The 22,690-nt window shown below is 40.8% G+C and overlaps 2 protein-coding genes and 1 long non-coding RNA gene across 3 annotated transcripts in view; 2 read left to right on the forward strand and 1 right to left on the reverse strand.

The window, feature by feature from the left end:
• Positions 1 to 2,404: 2,404 nt before the first annotated feature.
• LOC143513989 (uncharacterized) lies at positions 2,405 to 6,085 on the forward strand. Its single transcript, XR_013130743.1, has 2 exons — positions 2,405 to 2,618; positions 5,658 to 6,085. It is a non-coding gene; the product is annotated as an uncharacterized LOC143513989 (long non-coding RNA).
• A 52-nt stretch (positions 6,086 to 6,137) lies between these two features.
• LOC143513735 (ribonuclease inhibitor-like) lies at positions 6,138 to 13,027 on the forward strand. Its single transcript, XM_077004470.1, has 5 exons — positions 6,138 to 6,154; positions 6,199 to 6,375; positions 10,312 to 10,488; positions 10,927 to 11,103; positions 12,939 to 13,027. Exons 1-4 carry the CDS (start codon positions 6,138 to 6,140, stop codon positions 10,937 to 10,939), a joined length of 384 nt encoding a protein of 127 aa, XP_076860585.1. The 3' UTR covers positions 10,940 to 11,103; positions 12,939 to 13,027.
• Positions 13,028 to 14,263: 1,236 nt separating this feature from the next.
• The window catches only part of LOC143513736 (uncharacterized), a 66,743-nt gene continuing 58,316 nt past the window's right edge, over positions 14,264 to 22,690 (reverse strand). Inside the window, exon 7 of the mRNA XM_077004472.1 lies at positions 14,264 to 14,747. Within this exon, the coding sequence (XP_076860587.1) occupies positions 14,264 to 14,747 (484 nt within the window). The remainder of the gene's footprint in view (positions 14,748 to 22,690) is intronic.

The following is a 22,690-nucleotide window of genomic DNA, read 5'->3' on the forward strand; positions in this document are numbered from 1 at the left end:
GCATTGTGGTGATGCCTAATCTTTTTGATGCCACCTTGACAACGTTACCGTACTGCTGTGCTCATGTTAATGCCTTGTACACGACATGCGTATGTCTTGAGTTGTACTGCCCTTGCTGTTTTTTTCTTTCCTCCAGGATTGTATTTGCGCTTCACATGCGCGTTGAGTAGGATCTGCCTCATACGGCTGTAATTGTGTGTTTGATGCCATGTTTCTGCCCTTATACGCTACTGGACTGTCTTGTGTGTGGTCGCCGGGACGGCTGACCTCTTGGGGGGGGGCTGTGTAGCGTCGGGCCAATGGGGGGTGCCGGAGGGTGACACCATTACCCATGAGCCCTTGCGGCCCCGGCCCTGTTGTGTTTAATTATGCGATGTTTATGTTTGTATAGTGTTTTTAATGATTATTTATTGTGTTTTATTAGTTAAGTCACCCCGGTCCATCCTTTTGTGTACCTGTGCATTATCTTAGTTTCCCCTCCATGTATGTGTAACGTTGCCGTCGTCATGACCTCCCCCTGTGTTTCATGTGCAAGGCGTACCTCATTTAGGCCTCGAGTTATACTGATTGTGCCTGTGAGTGCCAGTTTTATTACAAAGAACAATAAAACCTCTGTTCTGTTTGGAGAATGGACTTCTCTGCAACTTCTTTCTACCACACCACGCCACAATAAGTTTAAACTGAATGCATTGTGAGATAGATAACCAGTGTAACGTAGCAGACATAATAAAGTGAGCAGACCAGTTTGTTTTGGTTTGCCAAACAAAGTTTTGAGTTTCAGGAGAAAGAGAGTTATCAAGATATAATAACTTAATATAATCAAGATTGGACATGATTAAGCATGAACCAGAGCGTCAGTGTGGTGGTGGCTGGCTATGAGCCCAAGTCTAGCAATATAGCAGGGGTAGAAGAAGATCGTGGCACCATGAAGTCTGGAAATTATGAACTTAGGACCAGTGACTAGAACCACAGTTTTGTAAGGATAGTCAGGTAATTAATGCTCATCTACATTTTAAGATCTCGAATATAGGAGAGCATAGCAAGGGGTGCTAGGGTAGTGGTCATCAGCATAACAGTGGATGTGAAGACCATATTCATGACTAATTTGACCAAGGTGTAACATATAGATAATTACATGGAAATGGCCAAGAACTGATCCCTGGGGTGCTCCTTGATTAACATTAACATTGTGAGATTTATGAACAGGAAGTGAACATGACATGTGCAGTGTTTCTAATGACTAAGAATAAACAAAACTCTTGAGGAAAAGGAGGAATTTAATGAATAAGGTGCACAAAAAAACCCGTGACATGATCCGAATTAAGGAAACAATAACCAGCAGTACTGGTACAAAGACAAGCTATATATAGATGAACATATGGCCCTCAGGTGCTGGGGATTATAATGGTCCCCACCCACCTGAGGCACAAACACAATGCAACAGCAACAGAACAACATAAACTACTGCCGCTGTGGACGGAGGCAGCAGGCAGGGGGCCCCCGTATCATGACAGTACAATCAGTGTCAGCATGGATTAATGTCTCTAAGTAAAACCATTGCTAGACATATAGGACTGGTCAAAGTGAGGGGTCCACTGAATTCTGACAAGAAATCTGAAGAAGTTTCCAACTGAAGATTTCTTACTGTTCCCCAAAACAATCAGCCTCAGTGCCACTAAAAAATGTAGAGTTGTACAGCTTAACTTCTGAGTGTGTGTATGTGGGTGTTAGTGTTTGGTTGTGTTTATGTAGAAGTGACATTTAGTATGTGGTGTGTATGTGTGTGTTGTAGTGCATGGGGGGAGTTGTTCTCCTTCTCTCTGCAGGTTATCTAGCTGCAACACAGGAAGGCTGTGAGTTACTGACTTACTGTTTTTTCATACATGCATACACACAATCTCTCTCTGTCTTTCTCTCTCTCTCTCTCTCTCTCTCACTCACTCACACACACAAAGACACACAATGTTTCACTCAATTTTCTCTCAGTCTTAGTAGTTCAAAGTATCTTTATTAGTATGAAATGAATACAAGTGTCAAAGCACCATAAAAATGTTAAGAGCATGAGAGATAACTAAAGTAAAGGATAACTAAAGTAACGGATTTGGCAAATATGCAAAAGTATATGTATACATATGCTTTATATATGTGCTTATAAATACACACTTTAAAATAGTGTGTGTCTCTTTCACATACACACAAATAATTGCTATTACCCTTTTTCTATCTCTGAAACACCCATATTATCAGTGTATTTATCAGAACACATACACATTAATCACTTACACACACTCCCTTCTTTCTCACTCTCTATTTATACACACACATGCACACACACATCGCAGCATCCCTCTCTAATAAACACACACACACAGCATATGTGTTTGGGGTGATTAGGTGATTTAGCCGTCTTTTCTGTCTCCACAGCTGGCTCCGGGACACCTGTGGCAGCGTCGGCGTGGACTACGTCGACAACTGGGAGAGTTTCCGTGAGCGTCCGTCACTCTACCGCCGAGATGGACTTCACCCCAGTCGCCTAGGCTCGGCAGTCCTCTCCCGGAACATCGAGGACGTGCTACGCCGAGCCTGACCAGCCACAACAAACCACGCAAATCAGCTAAGTAGAACTTACTTCCCTAACTACCAAACCATTGAGACTGTGTCTGTTAGCCGTGGCAGGTATAAGAATAACAGGGCGATATGTTTTAAAAATCTAATTAAAATTAAATTAAATAATCAACGCGAAGTAAGCAGCAATATTAAGCTAAGGCTAGGACTTTTAAACATTAGATCGCTTGCATCAAAAGCTGTGATAGTAAACGAAATAATCACAGATAACAGACTAAATGCACTCTGTTTAACAGAGACATGGGCTAGAGTGGACGAATATGTAAGTTTTAATGAAGCAGCTCCTCCTGGATACAGTTATGTTCATCAGCCCCGTATCACAGGGCGTGGAGGTGGAGTAGCCACAATATATGACATAGATATAGGTTTTACTGTAAAACCAACCACCTCTATTAACTCATTCGAGGCTCTGATAGGTGAAATAGGCAATAATCTTATAGGCAATAAAACAAAGCTTAAACTAGTGACCATCTATCGACCGCCGGGTCCTTACTCAGAATTTCTTAAGGAATTTGCTGAGTTTCTTTCGGAAATAGTCTTAACCATCGAGAGATTTGTAATTGTGGGTGATTTCAACATTCATTATGAAAATGAATCAGACCCACTGAAAATCGCGTTCGACTCCATACTAGATTCAGTAGGTATAGCCCAAAATGTGACAGGGCCTACCCACCGCTGTAAACACACCTTAGACTTAATACTTACTTACGGATTAAACATAGAACATTTGGCAGTCATCCCCCAAAATGACGCCATTTCAGATCATTCCCTACTAATATATGAAATGGCTTTATACGATGTACATCAGATGCGCCATACAAAAACCACGCGCACTATCACATCCGACACTGCAGCAACATTTATAAACTTACTACCAGAGCTACCGAACACTATGCCACTGCAGCCCAATGAATTAGAACAGGCAACACAACAGTTTTATTACACACTCAGCAATACCTTAGACAGTGTAGCTCCAGTTAAAACAAAATTAATTAGGGAGAAAAAGCTTGCACCATGGTATGACGACCACACCCGTCTTCTAAAACAGGCAGCTCGAGCAGCGGAGCGAAAATGGAGATCCACCTCACTAGAAGTGTTTAGAATCACATGGAAAGACGCCATAGTCAAATACAAACATGCCTTAATAAAAGCTAGAGCCGCATACTATTCGACACTAATAGAAAACAACAAAAATAACCCTAGATTTCTCTTCGCGACTGTATCAAAACTAACAAGAAATATCAACGACACTAGTTCTAATACAACACTTACACACACTAGCGATGAATTTTTAAACTTTTTTAATAATAAAATAGATAATATCCGACTACAGAGTCATAATACATTGCAGCCTAACCTCCAATCCAACCCCAGTAGTTTAGTTATTAGTAACTATGCATCCAAAAATATTACCGAGCTAAATGTCTTCGATCCTATATCGCAAAAAGAGCTCACAACACTGATTAATTCATCTAAGCCTACATCATGTATATTCGACCCAGTTCCAACCCGTCTATTTAAAGACCTACTCCCAGCCATTGCAGGGCCCTTACTTAATATGATTAACTGTTCCCTTAACCTAGGGTACGTGCCCAAACAATTAAAATGCGCCGTAATTAGACCCTTGATTAAAAAACAGAATCTAGATCCGCAGATTCTAGCCAACTATAGACCCATTTCTAATCTCCCATTTATCTCTAAAATTTTAGAAAAAGCAGTTTCCAATCAGTTAAACCACCATCTCCAATCAAATAGTATCCATGAAAAGTTCCAATCAGGATTTAGACCAAACCACAGCACTGAAACAGCTTTACTCAGGGTAGTGAATGATTTACTAATATCGGCCGATAATGGGCTAGTCTCGTTCCTTGTACTGTTAGATCTTAGTGCAGCTTTTGATACTGTAGACCACAACATTTTGCTGGATAGACTAGAAAACACGGTAGGTATTAAAGGAGTCGCACTCTCCTGGTTTAGATCATATTTGACTGACCGTTTCCAATGTGTAAGTGTTAATAATAAAACCTCTAAATCTGTGCAGGTTAAATACGGTGTCCCACAAGGGACAGTCCTAGGACCACTTCTATTCACACTGTACATGTTACCCCTAGGCGAGATTATGCATAAGCACGACATCAGTTTCCATTCCTACGCAGACGACACTCAGCTATATTTATCGGCAAAACCCGATGATTTAGGCGCAAACAGTAAAATAGAGAAATGTGTAGAAGAGATTAAACATTGGATGGCGTGTAACTTTCTAGCACTAAATCCCGATAAAACAGAATTAATAATAGTTGGGTCTAGGGCTGCGAGAGACAAGATACATAATGTAGCATTGAATCTACATTCTTTTACTATAACCCCCAGCGCAGAGGTAAAGAACTTGGGCGTCACAATAGACCCAGATCTCTCGTTCAATACACATATTAATAATATAACTAGGGTAGCGTTCTTTCACTTGCGCAACATTGCCAAAATTAGAAACATATTAAATACTAGTGATGCAGAAAAACTAATCCATGCATTCATATCCTCTCGTTTAGACTATTGCAACAGTCTCTTAGCTGGATGTTCTGGTAAATCGATAAACAAACTCCAGCTGGTTCAGAACGCAGCAGCACGAGTTTTAACAAAAACTAAAAAGTTTGATCACATTAGTCCCGTACTATCGTCATTACACTGGCTGCCAATTAGATTCCGTATTGACTATAAAATACTTTTATTAACATATAAAACGCTGCATGGCTTAGCTCCAGACTATCTTAGTGAACTTATTGAACAATATAACCCAGCGCGTTCACTTCGCTCACAGGACGCAGGGTTATTAACTGTTCCTAGGATCAAAAAGATCACAGCAGGTGGAAGAGCCTTTTCTTTTAAAGCTCCACAATTGTGGAATAATCTTCCTGCCTCTATTCGGGACTCAGACACAGTCTCAATGTTTAAAACTCGATTAAAGACTCATCTGTTTAGTTTGGCCTTTGATTAATTTGTTACATATTTACTACATCTCGTATCTTTTCTCCAAGGTTCACCTGGAGAGTAACACTGCAGTCGGAGCCTACAATACCAGCATCGCTGCTCCGACATGGAATGAAAGCCTGGCGTTCATCAACAGACATTTACAATGACAATATCAAAACCCAGAACTTTCATTTTTACCTTTACTTAGTCTGATTGTGTGATTTGTGTGTGGCTTGTGTATTTGTCTGTATTTTGTGTAATTTGTGTGTTAACGGGCCGCCCAATGGAGGATGGGTTCCCTTTTGAGTCTTGGTTCTCCCGAGGTTTCTTCCTATTCCCCACCATCATAGGGAGTTTTTCCTCGCCACTGTCGCCTTTGGCTTGCTCATTAGGGTTCTGGGCCCATAGTATTGTTAACCTTTTAAATCCTGTAAAGCGCTTTGTGACATGTGTTGTGAAAAGCGCTATACAAATAAACTTTGATTTGATTTGATTTGGTGCAGCTTCATTTCTGAGAGTGTGTATTCTGAAATGTGAAAGACCTTATGTGTGAGATGCATTTGTTATGTGCAGCTGTAGGTGTGTTTTATCTCCTTCTGTCTGCAGGCCGTCTGACTGCAATATTTCAGAGGATGGCTGCGCTGCTCTGTCTTCAGCTCTGAAGTCAAACCCTTCATCACACTTGAGAGAGCTGAATCTGACCCACAATAAACTATTCGACTCAGGAGTGAAGCAGCTCTCTGCTTTACTGAAGGATCTACACTGTAAACTGGAGAAACTAGAGTGAGTTACTGACACACACAAACATACACACACAGACTGTGGGTAGACGAGCGTAGGAGGCAGACACAATTACTGAGAGAAGTTGGGTTTATTAGCAACTGTGGGAGAAACCCAAACTGGGTTTAGACACACAAGGTGGTCAGGGCATGAAGAAACAGAGGGACTGAACAGGTGCAGGGACTGAACGGAATCAAAATACTAACACACAGGGAAAACCGAGTAACTGCCTTAACAAGACTAGAGTGGGGCACAAGTAATGAAGCACAATCAGGGATACAATAGACCAGGAATACAGACTGGGATTAGTAACAACAACAAATACAGACCAGGAATAGTAACAACAACAAATACAGACCGGGAATAGTAACAAAAACGAGTACACACTAGGAATAGTAACAAGTTATTTCAAGGCTAGAACCATGGGGTAAGAAGAGTTACAAACAGGGATATAAGTACAATGAGGAACTAAACAAGATACAGGTTGTAAAAGTTTTGTTTCTCAGTAGAAAGCCCTTTTCTTGTGTTCAGCAAATGAGCGGAGGGTCATGGAGGAACACCACTATAAATCCTTAATAGATAGTAACATGCTGCAGAGAAGTGTGTGGCTGAGAGCTCTCGGAACAAATGAGGAACAAACTACTCTTAAAGAAGAGAGGTTTATTCACACAGGCCAGCTGTACCCAAATGTTCAAAAATGAGAGGGCGCTCCCCTCATTCATACATACACAGACCAGCCCTGTGCATGCAAGCAACAGGGTGGGCTCAAGAAGGCTAGTCTAACAAAGTTGATATATTCTACCATATATGGAAGCAAATGCATTGTTCTTGATAAGCCTGTGTGGAGGGGAAACATGATTCATACGTGTGCATCAAGCGCAGCACCTTGAGGAGAAATGCTGAGCCAGTTCTTGGTACACACACTCAGAACGCACAGGAGGAGGGAAAAGGTGTGAAAGGGGGGGGGGGGTGTGAAGCGAGGGGAGAGAGGTGTGAAAAGGGTGTCAGGGGTCACAGATGGCGCATTTCCACTAGGGCCTGCTTGAAGCGGTACAGTTCGATACGGATCGATTCGCAACGGAACGGTACGGTCGCGTTGCGTTTCCATTGCAATGGTGGACCACCACAATGTGGGTGGAGTCGCTGTTGGCGCGCGGGTTGTAGTGTCGTGACATCATTTGTATGCGACCGGTCACCGGTCGATGCCCCTTAACACATACCATTATTGTATCTTATTTATCTTTATCTTCATTATTGTATGTGGTTACTCTAATTATTGGTAATAATTTGGTATTACTCAAACAGGCTGAACACACCCTGCATAAAAAGCATCAGTCATACAATCAAATGAAATCAAAATTTATTATGAAATATAGATATTTAAAGTACAAAATATGTAAATAATATAGTTATAGTTAAAAAAGTGCAAAAAGCAAATTACCAAAAAATAACGTATAGCTTTATATGAAATAAATATTTATTGTACTACAAGCAACATTTTGTGTGCTTTTACTGGCGTCTGTCTCGCATGGTGTTCACAAGTTCGCCAAGCACCCCGAGGAAAGCCCAGTTGAAGGAAACATTTTCTGCCAACTCCGCTCTCCTCAGCTCGGCTTCTTGTTCCCGGGCCTCGCTACAATCACGGCTCGACAATCAATGCTCGTGCATCCGCACATCCTGTGCCTGCATCTCCAGAAGATGTGCGCCGATATCCAAGTCCGTCTGGGTCCTTTTTCGCTTGCCTTGACAAAAAAGAGGGTAATGGGAGTTGATTAGTAAAACTGAAATGCACTCGGTACTCATGCTACTCCGGTGCTTCACATGTTTTTTGTGTTCCTCACCTGTATTGGGCCGCCGGACAGGCGTTTGAGATCCAGCCGGTATAGAGACCGTTGGTTCCGTGTATGACACGGATGATGCGGGGGAGGCGGGAGGTTCCAAAGAGGCGCTCGCCTCGTCAGTGGAAGGGGAATCTTGAACGTAAAAAAGAAACAAATATTAAACACAAGCATTCCCGTGAAAGCAACAACAATATATCGTAACTGCACAAAATGTGTAGCACGTCATCGCTGCTCATGCTTTGTTTATGGCTACAGCTAACTAGCAACTAGCAAGGCTCCACGCTGTGGCTAAGAGCTAGCTATTGTACAGTAGTGACTGTGGTGGTAACATTAACTACAAACACAGCTCTAAATTCCTGCGTTTACAATAGATGCGTTCATATTACGTTCATATTACATCTTTTACGAGCCTAGTAAAACTGTGAAATCACAATACACTCACCATTCTCCGTGGCCTCCAGCACCGACATTGCCGTGTCCAGCACGTTTTCTCTTCCGTTACTGGCTGGCCGGTGACCGTATATGGCATCCATTTGCTGGAACCATTTCCAGTCTTTGCGGTTTGCTCCGCTGCGTCCGTTATGGTCCTTCACCGCCCGGTAATCGCTTTTGGGTTTTAAAAATGGCTGAGGAGTCGATAGCGGAGGAGTCGCTCTCCTGTGACGCAACCTGTGACGACACTCCCTGGCCAATCAGTGTCATGCTGTTCCTCCACGTCACAGAACTGTACCGCTTTGGAACGGTTAGAACCTCGAGCGAGTAGGTACAAAAAAAGTACCTGAAGGTACCGGCAAACTGGTACCTGGTACTAATGCAAACACTCACAAACCGTCGCGAATCGAACCGTACCGCGCCAAGCAGGCCCTAGTGGAAATGCGCCAAGAGAGCATTAGGGGACATAATGTTCAGAGTTACAGCAGACAGAGGAAGATAAAATATTCCTTCAATCCCCTCTTTTGTGATTAAAATGCAATAAGATCACAACACTTTTATTCATTCATCAAATACAAAGACAAAGCCGGTCCCCTCTTAAGGTTCAACGTTCTGCTACGGTTTCAGGAGCAGATGCTGCATGTCATGAGGGCGAGCTTTTGTCAGGGCATCGGCCATAGCCCACATCCGATTCATCAACACATGTTGTCACAAAGCACATTTACAAATCAGATCCCTGATGATCAAGCTAGGGGTGACAGTGTCAAGGAAAATCAACTTAGGTGGGGATTAAGAAGAAACCATGAGAAGAACAAGACTCAAAAATTCATCCTCCATTGTCTGGCCCAGCAGGTTGTACCAGTGCCAGTGATTAGCATGTGGCTCTGGCAGGCGTATCTATTGCAGCACAACTAAAAGGAGGGACCTGGAGGTGACAACAGTCATGAGGGCTCACTGAGCTTCTGCATTCAACTCAAATCTTCATCACAATCTACACTGAACACGTGACGTGGCCGTATAACAGCATCAACATCTCAGATTACCAGAGGACTATACGAATGGATGGCCACGTTGTACACCTTCATTTGCAGTAAATTAACTGAAGGATTGATTAAATAGGTGATTCCTAAGCCTCAGATTAAAGATTGGAAATTGGAAACTGAATCTGGAAAACTCTTCCATAACATCAGTTTTTCTCCAGCCCTTTTGATCTCTCACATTTTTACTGTATTAGTCACACACACACAGTCACACACACACACACACACACACACACACACATACATACATACACAAATTAATACTGTATTAATCAGATGCACAGACACACACATTATTACTTTATTAGCCAGATACACAGACACACATTACTGTATTAGTACATTATTACTGTATCATTACAGTATTACTGTATCATTATTACTGTATCACACAGAAGCTCTCTTTATATAAACAGAATCTCTCTATATAAATAACATTTGTTGTGGGAGTTGAGTTAATAGTGTTGGAGCTTTATTCCAAGTAAGTTTGTGTGTGTGTCGGAGAGACATTTTGTGTGCATGCATGCATAGGTGTGTGTGTGTGTGTGTGAGTGTGTGTGTGTGTGTGTGTGTGTGTGTGTGTGTTTTGTGTGTTGAGCTGTAAGTGTGAGTCTTCTTTCTTTCAGATTGTATAACTGCAGTATTACACAGGAAGGTTGTGCTGCTCTAGCTTCAGCTCTGAGGTCAAATCCCTCATCATACCTGAGAGAGATGAATCTGAACCACAACAAACCAGGAGACTCAGGAGTTATGCAGCTGTCTGCTCTACTGGAAGATCCATTATGTAAACTGGAGAAACTAGAGTGAGATACTGACACACACACACACACACACACACACACACACACACACGCACACGCACACACACACACACACTCATTATTAGTGCCACAGTCTTTTCTCCATCTCTTTGTTGTTCTCTCACACTTTTGATCTTTCTATAACACTCATTATCACCATATTTGTCAAACACACAGTGCTCTCTCTCTCTTACTTGCTCAATCTCTCTCTCCCTCTCTCTCTCTTTACACACATACACATATAACTGCATCTTTCTCCCAGAATATTCCATATATGTAAAATATTCTCCACATATTCCATGTGTTGTGGGCATGGAGTTAATAGTGGTAAGCATGTCAAGTAAGCATGTATCTGTTGGTGAGATATTTTGTGTGCATTCATGCATATGTGTTTGTGTGTTGAGCTGTAAGTGTGAGGAGTTTATCTCCTTCTCTCTGCAGTCTAAGTAGCTGACGTATTCCAGAGGAAGGCCGTGCTGCTCTAACTTCAGCTCTAAGGTCAAGTCCCTCGTCACACCTTAGAGGGCTTAATCTGGATTACAATAAACCAGGAGACTCGGGAGTAAAGCAGTTCTTTGCTCTATTGGAGGATCCATATTTTAAACTGGAGAAACTAAAGTGAGTTACTGACGTACTAGCTTTTTATGCACACACATGTCTATGCAGACACACACACACACACACACACACACACACACACACACACACACACACACACACACACACACACACATATTTACAGTCTATATCTGTCTTTTTCTCTCACGCACAGTATAGCATTTTCTATTATATATTTCTCTCAAAATCTTTCACTATCTCTGTAACTGTAACTCTGTATCTTTGTCACATCGACATCCTGCGTCACACATACACTTACTCTCACACAAACATTAAAACTCTTTCTCTGTCCCTTTTGAATTCTCTTTCTATCACACACACTCATGCGCACACACACACAGAAAATAAAGTAGTTTGGGGTGGTTTGTAAAGATTTATGTACATGTCATTCTGATTAGCAGAAGGACTTTGAATAGTGCGATTCAGTATGTAATCATGTACTTTTGTATGTGTGTTTATTGCATACCTGTCAAGTGTCCCGTTTTGGCCGGGACAGTCCCGTATTTTACCATTCTGTCCCGGCGTAATCCCGTATTTTTATTTTCCCGTATTTGTCCCGTATTTTCATTTTTCATTTTTATTTTTTTTAAAGCATTCATGTGCCGCTCCAAACAGAATTCTGTCACTAGCCTTGTGAGAACTGGCTCCCAGACTTCTGCAGGTGGCAGTTCTCGCAAGGTTAGTGAAAGAATTCTGTTTGGAGCGGCACATGAATGCTTAAAAAAAATAAAAATTGAAAACTCGCGGGTTTAGTGTCGACAGTGGGAGCAAACCTGGAACAACAAATCAGAGACGGATTTAACGAGAGAAGGCAGTCCTGCCAAAAAAGCTAAGCATACGTGTAAGTATTTTGACGAATGGGACAGGGAATTTACTTTCCTAAAGAGGAGCATGAAGGGGCATAGCTACTCATTCGGTAAGATTTGTAGCTGTGATTTTAGTGTCTCTCATGGGGGAAGGAACGATGTCCGTCAGCATGAACAATCTGCCAAGCACAAACGCGGGCTAAAGGCACAGAAATATGCCCAGGAGATGTCCCCATTTGTAGCTAGAAATACCACTAAAAATTTTTTATTTTTTTATTCATTTGTAGTTCAAAACATATTTGGGGTGTTTTTTCTTCAGTTTTTGCCACTCCAAAGATGTTTTCGTCTCTCCAACAGCCTCAATTGCAGCTATATGCAAATAACTGATTATGCAAATTAGATGATGACGTCATATACGGGAAATGTACCGTATTTTTTTATACAAAACTTGACAGGTATGGTTTATTGTAACCTGCATCAGAGCAATGTGCAGAGACGGAAAGCACTATGTTATCTGTCATTCCTCTGCTGACCCATCAGCTGTTTCTGTGTACAACTGATGCGTCAGTTTTTTCTATCACACACACACATGTGTGGAGAATAAAATAACATAAAAATGATCAATGTAAATAATAATAATAATAATAATAATGATGCATTTTATTTAATAGCGCCTTTCTAGCACCCAAGTACACCGTACAATAAAATACAATCGTGAAATTAGACAGAGGAAATAAACATTAAAGATAAAACTAAATTAAATAAAATATTCCAAACAAGACAGAGAAAGTTTTTATAAAGAAAATGCAAGATGGTGCGCAGATGGTAGTGAGTTCCAGATTCAAAATCAAAATTATTATCCCATGGAGGTCTGGATTTGGAATCATACTCAAAATACAAGTGGAAAATCTAATGACAGGCTGATCAAACATTTTAATTGAAATTCCTAAAGACAAGTTCAAATGAGGTTCAGTAGCAAAAACAACACTGGAGGAATCTTTGTCACTAATATCAGGAAGTTCTCCAAAGACAGGTACTGGAATTTCATCACAATGAGCTACAGGACGACGTGTGGATTGAAGATCAGGATACTTGAGGCTGCTCCGGAACTTTCTGTTGATCCCAGTCACATCAATTGCACAGAAGTAGCAGTGAGTGCTGTGGTTTGTTGGCTCCCTCCAAACCATGGGAGTTCCAACGAAAGTTGTTGAGCATGGGGGGGGGGGGCTCAGGGATTGCGTGTCATGCAGCGCCGTGCACAGGGTCCTAGTGCCTGTAGAATTAATGGCCCGATGAAGGTCATTTAAAAACCAGGACATTTCCTCACTTAAAAAAAAAAACCCGGGAAGCCGGACGAGAAATACGGACATGTCCCGGTAAATACGGATGTTTGGTCACCCTAGCTGTACTTACAATTTCTTCTCTCTCATCACACTCACATTGACTAAAGTGGAGAGCTTTTGTACATAGTCCCTCCCTAACTGTCTGTCTTAGTCTTGTGTATATTTATATGTTGTTTATAATATTTCCAAAATGAGCACTTAATTTATTCTGTGTGTGTTTGTGCAATCTTTATGTGGAGAGTTTTCCCTGTGCCTCGCCACAAGTCTTTCAGTGCACTAATGTCCTGTACCTGCTGTGCAAATGACAAATAAACAAAATGTTTTTGATAATAAATGAATAATTGTAATTGCATGTACATTTTAGGCCACACTATACCTGGTAATGATATGGACTGTTTGAAGGGCTCTGCTAAAGCATTTGCTTTGGATGTGTCTTCATCCATGGATCCATGGAGACCACTAGTATTCAGGGGATGAGGCCCTCTAGTGGCCAGAAGGGTGCATGCCGGCCGCTTCCCTCACAACATCCCTGAAGCAAGCAGAGGCAGTACAGCTTGTTTACTGTGCACAAGGCACGCAGGACTGGAGGTGCAGAAGGTAGACATTAACATTACCTTCTTTCCTTATTATCATTCATTAAAAACTGATTTAATTACCTAAGTTGCCCAGAGTTCAAGAGGTATAAGTGTATATTCTAAACTTTGCAGCAGTACACGGGCATTAAATAATGTTAAGACCTGGGAATACCTAGAGCATAATTAGGGGCAGGCATTTTATAAATAAAAGTGATGATGATCCACGTGTGCTTTGCTCATGGGATAATGAGACACACAGCAGTGGTTCCAGCTCTATTCGTTGCTGCAGAACAATGTTTACAGAGTCCCTTGGCCACACTGATTGGGAGCTTGGTCTCTCAAATGGATCCCTTGACTAAGATGTGGTACTGTTTTTTGTTGTTGTTTATTTTTTACTAAGAATAAATGTAACAAAAACACTTTATTATTTATTGCTTTAATTATCTACCCTGTTCTTGAGGTCATTGAAGATCTGTCCAAAATACTGCAGGTTGTTATTAATATGCAGCATCTTGCCACTCATCCGGTTCACGATTTCCAGGGCTCGGGTCCAAAAGGCCCCTCTATTTTCTTCCAGCAGGAAAGGTTTGTCTGGGTAGCTGATCTCATGACAGTCAAAGGAGAAAGACACGTACAAACCGGTGAGCAGCACGGCCTGCAGCTCCTCCTTGGTGGCCACCTCAGCTGAAACGATGTCACGACACAGCATGTAGAGGAAGACCACGGTGCCTGGAGTGAAGAAGCCTTGCTGTTGCCATCCTGTCAGTGTCAAGGAGCGGTCCACACTGCGAACACACTGCAAGGGCTCATGGGCAGAGAGGTCCTTCAGCAGACAGGAACGTCGGCACAGGAACTCACCCAGGCAGGTGAGCAGCTCGCTGGTGGAGGACTTCACAAGAAAACTACTAGGCTTGTCTGCACTGATCTTGCGTCAGAATGGTACATCTGGAGAACAAGGAGACCTTGGCCCGATGACGAAGAGGAAGGGTGATGGTTACCTCACCTCATCACCTCACCTCATGTGGGTCACCAATGAGACCTAACATGCTTATCTCATGTCACTGAAGTATGATGTAATAGTAAGCTAATAGTAAAACTGAAGTATGATGAGTAATCGTCAACTGTTGGGAAAGATTCAGTCTGCTGAAAAATACGCCCAATATGAGGTGGACTGAAAAGTATCAGCCATAGGCTTAGTGTAAAATTTTTTATATGACTAATTTTGTGCCAATACAAATAATATTTTTAAATTTTGTATTTATTTTTTAGGCTACCATTTTTATTTTGTAAGGACAAACATTGAAAAGAAGAACACAAACACTTTGACTTGATGAGAAAGAGCCACACATGATTTATCACAGCACAGAATGTCATGGAAATGTATAATTGTGTTTTGCACATTTTAAATGTAAAAGAGTTCAAATAGCCTTTAAGGGCAGTGTTTTTTTCCTGCAGTGTATGTTAAGGGCCAGTAAAGCATTTTCATATAAATATCAACTATATGCCCACGCTGAGGTGTCCTCTTTTTCACCATCTCTGATCCGGTCACCCTAAGTGAACACTTCAGGAACCAGGAGAACAGATTCACAACACACAAGTATCAGGAAAGAGTTCTAAAGTTTAATGATAATATGTGTAGTTGAATACAGAACAAAATAGATGGGTCTTAAGACAATTTGGTAAGAATAATAAACCATATGTGTGATTGGTGTTCTCCTTATCAGGAGAGGAGGTACAGTAGACTGGATGTAGGGGAATGGAAAAGTCCAGGGAGAGAGATTCTAAGTGAGGTGCAGACACACAGATAAGGGAATGAACAACATGTCAGTGTGTTCTGATTAAGGATTTGCTGGGTGTACGTATGTCTGAAAAACATCTGGCACAGGAACATCTGTCCAGCGCAGTGGAGTTGGGGTGAAGCAGGGGGACCATAACAGCTGGAACAGTTTGAGACTCAGTAGCAGCATGATGTCAGGAGTAGGTTTACCTCATCAAGAGGAGAGACAAGATCATTAGACATGCCTTAGTACAGAGAAGTATAAATTAATGGACTATAGTGTGCAAGGCTCCAGCAAATCTAGCTATGGCAGCACAGCTAAAAGGGTGGAGCTAGAAAATAGCACAGGCATGAAACAAGCAATTAGACAATAGCATTCACCCAATTTTAAATGATAGTTTTCTGTCTTTTTGTCAGACGACTATAGGCTATCTTGCTCTGAAAATGACAATATTTTCTTTATTTAAAATTAGGGGTGGCCATAGATTATTTTTTTAAATCTAGATTAATCTCACTGAAATCTTGAAACTAATCTTAATTAATCTAGATTAAAATGGCTCATTCGGAATATGCGTGCTACCCAAGTAATGATTAAAAGTCCGTTTTTGAGATAAGGGTTCTTTATACAGAGGATCTCCTGTTTTCAAAATGCATCAATGACTGCTTGAGAAAGCTGTTCTACTTTGATACTTGAAGAAAAAAACATGCTCAATAAAATGTAGGCTACTCGTGTTCAATGGTTTATTCAGTTAAACATGAAAATAGTACGGTATGCCTACATACTTTAAGAGGGCATATTCAGTCAAACATGAATTTGTAAGGTTAACTTAAATTTAATTTGAACTTAACAGGCAGCCAATGTAGGGAGGCCAACACTGGAGAAATATGCTCCCTTTTCTTAGTTCCAGTCAGGAGCCTAGCTGCTGCATTTTGAACAAGCTGAAGGCGTGACAGAGCTGATTGGTTGATACCCAAATACAGAGAATTACAGTAATCAAGCCATGATGTAATAAAAGCATGAACAACTGTTTCCATATCTTTAAAAGTTAAAATAGATTTGAGCTTAGAGATTTTCCTTAGCTGATAAAAACTGGTACTATCTGTTTATCAAATGTAAGTGTGGAATCAAAGAGAACGCTGAGATTCCTTACGTAGCTCTGAGTATTTATTAATAAAGGCTCCAGATGTTTAGCATTTGGTGTAACACTGTCTGGATAAAAAAATAATAATAATAGCCTCTGTTTGGCCATCATTCCATTTTTAAAAATTATTGGACAGCCAAATTCTTATGTCCTGCAGGCAATGTCGATGGGCCGCGTCTTGCAGAGTATCTGCACATTGTTGACCTACAAATTTAATGACTTAAGACCTCCAAGAATAAAAATTAAGACCATTACCATGGCAAAAACATGAATTTTCAAGCTGGGCCCCTCCAAAGCTTTCAGGTAGTCCATGTTAATGTGAGACCTGCTTTGCCTTGCAAATTATTAGCACAATGTCTGATAAACACAGCCTCAAATCATCAAATCATTTGTGCACGATTGCAGTATTTACTTTTGAATGGTCATTTTTGAGAACCTTGCCTCAAATATGGCAATATTTCTACAAATATGTCGAAGCAAAAGGTAGGAGAATCTTTAAGGTGACATCACCAAGTTGAGGGTATTCCTGCATCAGCCCTTGGTTTTCTAAGTAAATAAATTGATTTTAAGATGGATAACAAATATCAAGACATGGCACACATGCACTTGGCAAGAGAACTAGAGTGAATGGGGCTACTGTGTGTATGTGAATGTTTTTATAGAAGAACAGTCACGGGTTCAAAATACTACTGTTTTAATTGGTATTTGAATTGAATTTGAAATGAAACTGTGGCTGATTTAGCCGTGTTATACTAGTCCAACCATGCTTCTTTTTTACTGTGTGGTTAGACTGAGACTTGCGCTGTAGAAGTAGAATTGAAAATATTTTTTGTCTTTTTGGACATTAATAGCTTTTTCACTCCCCTTAGATGAAATTTAATGCCACTCTTCAAAAAAGAATGTAATTCAATACATTTAAAGACCTTGAAAATCTTTTATTTAAGCCTTTTAAAGGACCCGCCGGGACCCTGGTCTTGGTAATGATGGGCACCGAATTCCAGGCATCTTCCTGAGGTTGGGTGATGCGGCCTCCAGACGGGTGGGCCCCGTCGCGACCAACACGCCCGACTGGAGTCCTTCTTAGACAGGAGCTGCTCAGGTACCTTGATCTGCTCCCTCTGCTCCTCCAAGTTTGCCTCTTTGTGGATCTCGACGATGGTCTTGGGGCCCTGGTCACCCCTCCGGGGCACCCAGTTATTCTACCGTAGTTGGAAAGAGAGGAGCGCTTTCAAAATGCATTCAACACGGCAGCCACCTTGTCAGGATGGGCAATTAAGAAAAGCAAACCTGCAAAAGGAAAGCAGTCCAACCACCTCTGCATGACTAGCAATGAAACCTCCACACTCAAATACTGAAGCTGGTCAACGGCTGTTCTATAAACTATACTTGTACAGTAAGCATTCGAGTATAAATTAATGAAAGCAAGGAAACATTTGTAGAGACACTGAAGAAGTCCAACGGGTGGGTGTGTAACACTTACCTGTCTGAGGTCCAGGACATCTTGCAGTTTGCAGCGGATCCTCAATGAGGTCTTCCTCGCGTTTATTATTTTGCTTATGTAGCTGCAATAGTGGTCCATTTTGGGCTGATTAATAATAATAATAATAATAATAATAATAATCTTTATTTATATAGCACCTTTCATACATACATGCAACTCAAAGTGCTTTACAGTATAAATAAAAGAAACATAAAAAGAAGACAAAAAGAAAATGTTAAAGAAATTAAAGTAAAATAACATAAAATGTAAAAAAGTAAAGTAAACAATATAATAAAAAAGTAAAGTAAATAAAACTAATTAAGATAAGTAAATATAAGAAGATAAAAATAAAATATTAAAATTAAAGGTAAAAAGAAATAATTAAATAAAGTGACAAATTATAAAATAATAGACTAGAATTTCTTAACTAAAAGCAGATCTAAACAGGAAAGTTTTGAGACTGTTCTTGAAACTATTCAGGGATGAAATGCATCTGAGCTCTTCAGGAAGAGAATTCCAGAGCTTTGGGCTAAAAAGTGGCTAAAAGCACCCTCGCCAATCTTTAATCGGCATCTAGGAATCACCAGTAGATTACTGTTTGAAGACCTCAGAGACCTGACTGGAACATATCTAACCATCATTTCACTGAGGTAAAGAGGGGCAAGACCATGAAGACATTTAAAAACCATGACTAGAACCTTAAAATCTATCCTAAAGCTGACAGGTAACCAGTGCAGTGAGTGGAGTGCAGGTGTAATATGATCTCTCTTTCTCCTGCGGGTCAGAACCCTTGCAGCCGCATTCTGAACTCGCTGTAGGTGCGAAATAGAGCTCTTTGGAAGAGCAGATAGAACAGCGTTACAATAATCTAGCCTTGATGTGATAAACGCATGGACAAGTTTTTCACTGTCAGCAGGAGTGAGCATATCCCGGACCTTAGCAATGTTTCGAAGGTGAAAATAAGCTGTCTTGCATGTAGTCATGATGTGTGATTTGAAGCTGAGCTCATTATCAAAGGTGACGCCCAGGTTCTTAACACATTGTCTGGCATTCAGATTCATTTTATTTAAATAGGTCTGGACATCATTCCTTTGTGAATCACTGCCAAGAACAAGAACCTCTGTCTTCTGTTTATTTAATTGCAGAAAATTGTCAGACATCCATGTCTGTATATTATCTATGCAGTCAAACAGTGAGCAAATTGATTTTAGGGCCTTAGGTTCTAGAGAAATGTAAAGTTGAGTGTCATCTGCATATTGATGATAACTAATACCATGTTTATTAATGATATGTGGTAGCAGAAGCATATATAGGTTGAATAGTAACGGCCCAAGAATTGATCCTTGGGGGACGCCACAAGTTATTTTTTGACGTGTGGAGGAAGAGGTACCTAATGCTACATAGTAATCACGCCCAGTTAGGTATGATCTAAACCAGTCTAAGACTAAGCCACTAAGGCCTACCCAACTCTGTAGTCGATCAAGAAGAATTTCATGATCAACTGTGTCAAAAGCGGCGCTTAAATCCAGCAGAAAAAGGACTGAGAGTTTGCCTGCATCCTTATTCAATCTCAAGTCATTTACTACCTTAACTAGGGCTGTTTCAGTGCTGTGGAGAGCTCTGAAACCAGATTGAAAAGTGTCATTTATTTGATTTACTTTTACATAATCATTCAACTGGATTGACACAACTTTTTCAATGATTTTGCTAAGAAAGGAAAGGTTAGATATAGGTCGATAATTATTGAGAATTGTGGGATCAAGATTTCTGTTCTTTAATAGTGGTTTAACCATTGCTGTTTTAAAAAAGTTAGGGAATTCACCCAATTGCAGAGACTGATTAACAATCGTTAGAACTTCATTTGCTAATGAGCTCAGAACCTGCTTGAAAAAGCATGTAGGTAAAGGGTCCAGTTCACAAGTAGAGGATTTTAGTGATGAAATCACATCAAGTAGTGTTACCATGTCAACTTCTTGGAAATAAGACATATTAAAGTTAGGCTGAGTAACTGATATAAGGTTTGATAGTCTATTAGTGCTTGTTGCTATGTTCTGCCTTATACTAGTGATCTTGTCCCTAAAAAATATTGCAAACTCATCACATTTTTCAACTGAAACAGTCTCAGGGAAGACACAGGAGGTGGGGTTTACTAGCTGATCAATACTTCTGAACAGGACAGCCGAGTTATTATTTGATGAATTGATTAAGGTAGAGAAATAGTTTTCCCTTGTTGATTTCACTTCACTGTTGTAATTGTGCAATGTTGTTTTATAAATATCAAAATGTACTTGCAATTTTGACCTTCGCCAACGTCTCTCAGCCTGCCTACATTCTTGCCTAAATTTTACAATAGAAGGAGTGTTTCTCCAGGGCATCCTAATTTTACCAGAGATAATTTTAGTTACCTTTGGTGCCACAGCATCAATACAGTTCTTAACTCTCTGTGTGAATGTTTCAACTAGCTCATTCCCATTTTCTGAGAGGGGAGGGAGGGACTGTATCATGTCTGTGAAGGCCACGGCACTGCCAGCACTGAGATAACGCTTGGTTATTGTACGCTTTTCACTGAGTGTTCTAGTAGATAATGACATATTGAAAAATACGCCAAAATGGTCAGAAATTGCAACATCAATAATTTCAGTATTATTAACCTCTATGCTTTTAGAAATGATCAAATCTAAAATGTGGCCATGCTTATGAGTTGGGCCTGATACATGCTGTATGAGATCAAAATAGTTAAGCATCCTCATGAACTCTGAAGTGATTGGATTTGTGGATATATCCATGTGAATATTAAAATCCCCAGCAATTAAAACATAATCAAAATCAATTAAAATCCTTGAAAGCATTTCTTCAAAATCTTCAAGAAAGTCTGCATGTAGTCTGGGAGGATGATAGATAACAATCAAAAGAACTGAATAAGTACTGTTGAGTTGTACTGCCAGATATTCAAACATAGGATGTTCCCCTAATGAGATCTGCTTACAGCGGAATGCTTTATGGTAAAAACATGCAACACCACCACCTCTCTTATTTACTCTAGAGACATTAAAATAGTTAAAGTCAGGAGGCGAAGCTTCATTTAGCACTATTGCTCCATTGCTATCAAGCCAAGTCTCTGTTAGAAAAAGAAAGTCCAGACAATAATCTTCAATTAATTTAGCTATTATAAAAGTCTTGTTTGTGAGTGAGCGGACGTTTAGTAAGGAGACTTTGAAGACTTGATGTGTTTGATCGGCATCACTTACATCACTTGTGCATTTCACTGGGATCAAATTTTGTTTGTTACAATGTTTTGTGCCCTTGTGTTTTCTTCTGATTACATTTTTATTTCGATTCTGAGAGCCATGCCACCGGCTATTTAAAATAACTGGAATGTAGCACTTACTAGGAGCATGGGTTCCAGTGTGTCAGACCTGAGTCACTGAGTGTGCAGGAGAAGTAAGTGAGTTCCTACAAACATTATTCCTACATTAGTCAAAAACAAGACTCTCGTTAGCATGCTTGTGGCTACCGCCTGGTAAAAACTACCGCCAAGAGTTACCAGCCAGGTAGGAGGAACATAAGCGCATGATACCTTGGCCTTCTCGATGTCCTTGCCAATGGTGGAGAGTAGGATGCAGAGACACTCTAGTCTTTCCTCGCTGTGGCTCTTCTGGAGCAGCTTGACTATACAGTCATGCAATATAAGCTCCGACAGCATCTCCACCTTAAACAGCTCCCCGATAAACTTGATGTTACCGAGGGAACGGTGGCGGGCCTCGTCCTTCATGGCGTCCAGCTCCTCGATCAGGCGCTGACGCTCCTCATCCTGGCGGGAAATATCGGGGGTTGGCGTTAACACGAGACGAGGCCCGGATATACGGCACATTTAACACAACTAAAACGACTGGACTGCACTCTAACAATACACATCCAATGATGTGCACTTGGAGGGAAGGTGCACTATCAAGATGGTGAGACTGTCGCACCTCTGATGCGGCTTCCAGCTCCTTCTGCTTGCGCTCGTTGCTGTCCTTGTCCTTCGCAAACTCCTTCTGGCAGCAATTGAGCAGCAGCCTTCCAAAATTCACTGTGCCTCCTGACTTATCAGAGGTGGGCACTTTCAGCTGGGTACCATGAAGAGCAAGCAACAAGCACAAGTGAATAAGAGGTTTTTTCATGACTAGCAACATTAACACAGATGAATGTAGCCAGGGTGCAAATTTTGCTTTCTGACCTGTGTGCAAATTTAGGATAAGCTTGAAATATCACTGCTCAACACATACTACTTTAACTGCCATCACAGATAAGACAAAGTTGCCTTTTGTTAATTTATGTACATTGGCATCAGTCAGACAGTCAGTCAGTCAGTCAGACGGACAGACAGACAGACAGACAGACAGACAGATAGATAGATAGATAGATAGATAGATAGATAGATCTCTTCAGACACTCTGCTAAATTATGCCCTTTCATTATTCT

This window comes from Brachyhypopomus gauderio, chromosome 5 (assembly GCF_052324685.1).
Source record: "Brachyhypopomus gauderio isolate BG-103 chromosome 5, BGAUD_0.2, whole genome shotgun sequence".
NCBI lineage: Eukaryota > Metazoa > Chordata > Actinopteri > Gymnotiformes > Hypopomidae > Brachyhypopomus > Brachyhypopomus gauderio.

Coding starts and splice junctions, on each gene's coding strand:
- LOC143513735 (XM_077004470.1), top strand. Junction 6,376..10,311: donor TGTAAACTGGAGAAACTAGA/GTGAGTTACTGA, acceptor TCTTTCTTTCAG/ATTGTATAACTGCAGTATTA.